General features: G+C 52.9%; 1 protein-coding gene across 1 annotated transcript in view; it reads left to right on the forward strand.

Moving 5' to 3' along the window:
* The window catches only part of Tfap2e (transcription factor AP-2 epsilon), an 18203-nt gene that overhangs the window by 686 nt on the left and 11760 nt on the right, over positions 1 to 5757 (forward strand). The window contains 2 exon segments of the mRNA XM_023701122.1: positions 1 to 124; positions 625 to 676. The exon segment at positions 1 to 124 is cut by the window's left edge and continues 104 nt beyond it. Of these exon segments, the coding sequence (XP_023556890.1) occupies positions 1 to 124; positions 625 to 676 (176 nt within the window).

The following is a 5757-nucleotide window of genomic DNA, read 5'->3' on the forward strand; positions in this document are numbered from 1 at the left end:
CCGTGACTACGCCGCCGCGGTGCCCCGGCTCCTGCACAGCCTGGCGGACGGCGCGCACGGCCTGGCGGACGCGCCCCTGGGCCTCCCGGGGCTGGCCGCGCCGCACGGTCTGGAGGACATACAGGTGAGACGCGAAGGGTCTGGGGTGCCCTGGGACTCTGAAGGCAAAAAGTGACAAATTCGGGAACCTGGCTTTTCTCCCCGTCGGCTGCTTCGCACTTGGACTCTGAGGAAGCGCTTATTCTTCTGGGTCAGACGCTGCCTGGCTATTGGTGCCCGATGCCTAAAGGCAGCAACGGTCCCTCGGCAGGGACCGAGTCGCTTCCCTCCCTCCCCGCGGTGCGGCTGAGCCCGGTCTGGCAGCTATGCACAGCCTCAGCCTGCTGGGGCAGCGGCTCTTGGGCAAGGGAAGCGCTTTCTTAGGTACGGTGAGACTACCAGGACTCCCTCTTTGGCCGCAGATGGTGCAGAGCCCGGAGATTCCCAGTCCTGCCCGTTGGCGCCCCAGGCGGAGTGATGCACGCTTGGGACAGAGCAGACAGGGACCCCGGGTGGCATGGGCTTCGGAAAAAACACAAGGGCTAGATCCACACGCGCCCTCACGCTGCCCTCTCCTATTTGCAGGCCATGGATGAACCGGGAATGAGCCTCCTGGACCAGTCCGTGATCAAGAAAGGTAAGAAATGGCCATCAGCTGCCAAGGTAGAGCCAGGCAAGATAGTGTGGGGCTCGGGCAAAAAGACCCATTTCCTTCTTGGCTACCAGTACCTCCTTTGCGTCGCTCGGCTCGGTGGCTACCGAACATTCTTTCCAGCTTAGAAGAGGGGCAGCAGAGGCTGGGGGTCTGCTGGACATTGGGCAGTTTTGGACTGGCTCTTTGGCTTTGGCCTGGAACCTGCTGTCTGCTCTCCACTAGAGTCACGCTGCACGCTTCTGGGTGCTTGGGCCTGGCCTCTGATGGATCTGGAGTTACTTTGCGGAACAAGTTAAATGGCTTCCCTATTTCTAAAAGGTGGAATGGAAATGCTGTTCCCACAAATTTTGGTAAATGATTTCCACTTTACAGAGGTTTACCATTTTGGAGCCCGGCAAGCGTTTTCTGCCCGTTCCTTCCCAGCAGGTCTCTGGGGGCCTTGCATTTCCCACCAGGGAATTTTCCTTCAATCAGAGCCTCCAGCAGCACTAAGGATTTGAGACCTGGTGTGTGGATATTGCGTGTTAAGCTGTGTGCACATGGGTCAGGGCCTGCCTCCTCCTGGGTGTTTCTGGGTATTTCTATAGAGAACCTATGCAGCGTCTCTATATCTTTCTTCTTCTAGATGTCAGTAATTTTTAGTATTCATCTTTGTTGTGAATGTATTGGGGATACACATCTGTTTGAAGGGGCTGCCCTTCTCTGTGTTGAAGTACATTTCTCCATGTTTGAGGTTTTCAGTGTGTGCAGCAGGGTCTCAGTTGTGCTTTAATATTTGCCCTTTGGTATCTGAGGATTTCTAAAATGTGAGGGTCCTTTCCTGTGTATTTTCAGGGGTGTGTCTTTTTACATTAGTAAGTGCCAGTGATGAGAGACCTGCCCCTAAGTGGCTTTTTAGGCCTGGGAATTCTGGCTGTGTCAGGGAAAGGTGAACGAAAACCAGATATATACCAAGAGAAACAAATAGACTACGAGACGCAGGCCTTGGGCAGACTACTTAGATGTGAGGTACTTGCCCAAAGGAATTTAGAGGCACAGAAGTGGCCTGCGCCTCCCCCTCTTCCGGAAGGATTTGACTAGAGTTGTTTATCAAACAAGTGAGTTCAAGCCCAGGTTCTGTCTGCCCCTCACCCACACACATCATTGGTTCTCAGGGGAGAGTCCTGGTGGGCATAGGGATGAGGAGGGGGAGGGCTAGGTCTGGGTCACTGGAACCTGGGATTTGGCTGAACTACTTGGAGTGTGTAGGGAGTGATGAGAAGGAAGCCTCCTCTAGGAGGGCTGTATTAGGGCTGTATCCCTGGAGCTGGGGTTGTGTGGAGGACCCTGTACAGGATACTTGGAACTGGGCTGTGTGCCCCACCTAGGCTTTGTTGGCTTACTAGACAGCTCTCATCGTGACACTGATGGAAGGGAGAAACCAGTCTGCAGTCTGTAAGAGTCTGTCACTGGGTTTGGCCCGCTGTCCCCTGGATAGGACCATCCTTGCTAGCGCCTTCCCCCCACCCTCGTTCCTGACTCCTGCCCAGACTCAAGGGTGAGGGATCCTAGGTTCATTGGCCTCAGAAGGAGCCAAAACCCTGCATATTGGGGAGAAGCCTAGGGACCTCTGCCTTGGGGAAAGGTTAAAAGCCTCTGCTGTTGATCAGATTACTTTAACCAAAACCTCAGGCCAGGAGAGAGCATGTGAAAATGAACTGGAATCCACCCAGAATTAGTTTCTTTGGAAGGACAACAGCTTTGGAAACTCCCGGATCTGGCACAGTAAGCTCAACTTGCACTGTCCTGGGTGCTGACAGCCGGCTTCCCCGACAGGTGTGGGCTGCCAGCTGGTCAATGCCTGCCAGCCAGCCCGTTGCTGGCCCGGCGGAGTATTGTTGGAGCACACGCGACCTTAGTTGCGACGACATCCAGTTACAGCCTCGGACGCTACAGCAAAAGAGGAACGAAGGAGTGTCTGTGGAAGGAAGCGCTGCTTCCTACGCCTCTAGTGTTAGCCGCCCACTGCAGGCAGGCCTTTGGGGAGGAGAGAGGGTCAACTCCGGCTTGGCCACCGCAGTCCCCACTTACAGGCACCCTGTAGCTACGAGGCCCGTGGCCAGGCTCAAGCCCTGCGCCCTGGAGCCTGGACGCTCGTGGCGCAGTGCGCAGTTTTCATCTGGCGCTGCGCGGTCACCGGAGGACTCAGCCTCGCCCCTAGTTCTTTGGGTCGCCACCGGGGCAATGGGTTAGAGCCTTTCATCGTCCCCAGGTCCTTCCGGAAGCCAGGGGCGTTTGTCCCGGGTCTCCAGCGCCTGCCAGGAGCGGTGTGGACCCCACGCTGCCAGGGCCATGGATCGCAGAAAGTGGCTCTGCGCGAGCGCAGGAAGAGTCTCCTTCCCAGAGCTCTTCCGGCCGTAGCTCGAGGGCGGTTCTGTCGCCAAGAGTTGAGGTGTTGGGTCTGAAGCAGAAATAGAGGCAGCCTCAGCCTCGCCGCAGTCGCGGCTTTGCTCTGACCTCGTTGGTGCGGTCTGGGAGCGGAGCCGGGGAGCTCCCGGGGCCCGGAGCGGGGCGGCGCGGCCGATCTACCCAGACTCCGCGCGCCCCGCCGCACACCCGGGGCGCCTCTGGCAGCCAGCCAGGCGGAGCGGGTAGAAGAGGCCCGCCCGCGCGGAAGTAGGGGGCCCTTCTTTTAGGCGCAGATTTGTCACCTCCAGTTTTACAGCCTGACCTAGAGCCCTGAAGGAAGGCAGGCGGGACCGAGGAAGTAGACGGACCTGCGCTTGAATATTCTCCATCCCAGAAGGGCAGGGTGCGCTAGGTGAGGGCGACTGCACAGCCCGGATGGGGCTCGCAGGTTGAGCGGTGGGTGGGTGCCTGAGGTCGGGAGACTTTCGAACCCTTTCAGTGGGTGTTCTGTGAATTGAATAAGCGAGAGCTTCTGAGTACATGGGGAAACGGGTGAGAAAGGGTCGAGCTGCTTTCACTCCCCTAGGCATAGCCCTTCCCTCCTGCGGAGGTTGGGGGACAAAGCAGAGAGGCTGAAAGTATTAAAATCTGTTGTGCGTTTCGGTGTATCGTTTAGGTCACAGCGGGAGGAGAGTGGTTGAGGGGTGAAAAATGCGCTACGTCCCTGGTCCCTCCAGAAGAAAATAAGTGGTGCCAACGGGGCCGGGGAGATGGCTCAGTGGAATAAGTGCTTCCCTGGCAAGCTCAAGGACCTGAGTTCAATCCCTAGTTCCAGCAAAAAAAGAAAAGAAAAAAAGTGGTGCCAGCTTGGGGTAGGGAATCCCTCCCGGTGGTCCGGTTTCTGTTTCCTGTTTGGGAAAGAGGCTGATGGAAACATCGCGCTCTATTCTGATCTCTTGGGCTCTATCGAAAGTTCCAAATGGAGGTGGCGAGAGCCTGAGCTTCCAAATGAGTTTCCAAAGATTCTGGGACTGAGGCCGAGTAAGGAGGGTGAGGAACTTGTCCCAACATTAAAGAGGGTACCAAAAATACTCAGTCAAGAGAAATAATAACGTTAAAATTAAAAATAATGCAAGCAGACTGTTACATTAGCATCAGAAATTTACATGTCAGGCTCGGCTTCTGCAGCCCTTTCTCACTTACCTCCAGGCTACTTTCTGCCCCAGACAGCAACTAAAAGAACAGCTCCCCAGCAGATAGTTTGTAAAACAGTTGATGAGAAGGAAACCAGGAGGTCCCACAAGGGCCAATGGGGGAGACTCCTGTAGGCTGGGGGCGGGGGTCACTGCCTCCCCTGCACTCTTTCCTCAAGCTGTATTCCTTCCCGCCAGGCTCTGAACTACAGAGACCTAGGTGTGGTCCAAGGAAGCGTGGCAGACAAACAGGAGGATGCCCTGGAGGTGCTGCTTAAAATGAGGCTTCTGAGCCTCTATTGACATCCGCGAATCTGAATCCCTGAAGGGATGTATGGCCCTGGAACTTCCTTTAAAAAAATTAATAATTTATTGCAGTAAATCTTATATACTAAAATTCAGCCATTGTAAGACTCTATTCTGATGATTTTCAGTAAATGTGTAGAGTTGTACAACCATTACCACAATCCATATTTCCATCACCCCTCTAAATTCCTTCATTCCCATTTGTAGTTAATCTTCCTTCTCACCCCAACCCTTAGGCAAGTGCTGGTCTGCTTTCTGCCTATAAATTTGCATATTCCTGACACATTGTATACATAGTATAGACAGATATGCAGGCTTTTGCTTCTAGCTTTGTTTTTCTTTTTTTGTGATTTCAGAGTTGAACCCAGCACCTTACCCTGAGCCACAGCACTGGCCCTTTTATCTTTTTTGGCAGAACCAGGGATTGAACTCAGGGATTGAACTGTCAGGCCCTTGCGCTTGCCAGGGAAGCGCTTATTCCACTATGCCATCTCCCGGCCCTCCAGTCCTTTTAAATTTTAGGATAGGGTATCCTAAATTATGAAGTTGCCAGGTTGGGTACAGACTCGGTATCCTCCTTTGTCAGCCTCACCAACAGGTGTGTCTCACACCTGGCTGCTTCTAGCTTCTTTTACTTAGCATAACAATGCTTGAGGCTCATCCCAATTGTAACAAGTACCAATAGGGATTTTTTTTTTTTTTAAATTGCAGGGCAGTATTCCACAGTATGGACATAACACACGTTTTACTTATTAGCTGGTTGATCAGCATTTGGGTTCCTTCTGCTTTTTTCTTGTATGAATAATGTTGCCATGGGCATGTATATAAATACATATATATGTGTTTATATCTATGCAGAATTTTTTGTTTTGGTTTTGGTGGAACCGGGGATTGAACTCTGGGCCCTTGGGCTTGCCAGGTGCTTATTCCACTGAGCTATCTCCTGGACCCTGACATGTTATCATTGTTTGCTAGAAGTGGAGTTAGTGGACTATGTGGTAAATTTATTTTTAATTTTTAAGAAATTACCAAGCTATTTTCAAAAGTGCCTGTACTATTTTATTTACATTGCTACCAGCAAGGTGTGAAGGTTCCAGCTCTGCACACCCTCACCTACACTTTTTTAAACATTTATTTATTGTGTGTGGGGGGGGGCCAGCTCAGCCCACCAGGGGG

Source organism: Octodon degus, unplaced genomic scaffold (assembly GCF_000260255.1).
Source record: "Octodon degus isolate 3935 unplaced genomic scaffold, OctDeg1.0 scaffold00130, whole genome shotgun sequence".
Lineage (NCBI taxonomy): Eukaryota > Metazoa > Chordata > Mammalia > Rodentia > Octodontidae > Octodon > Octodon degus.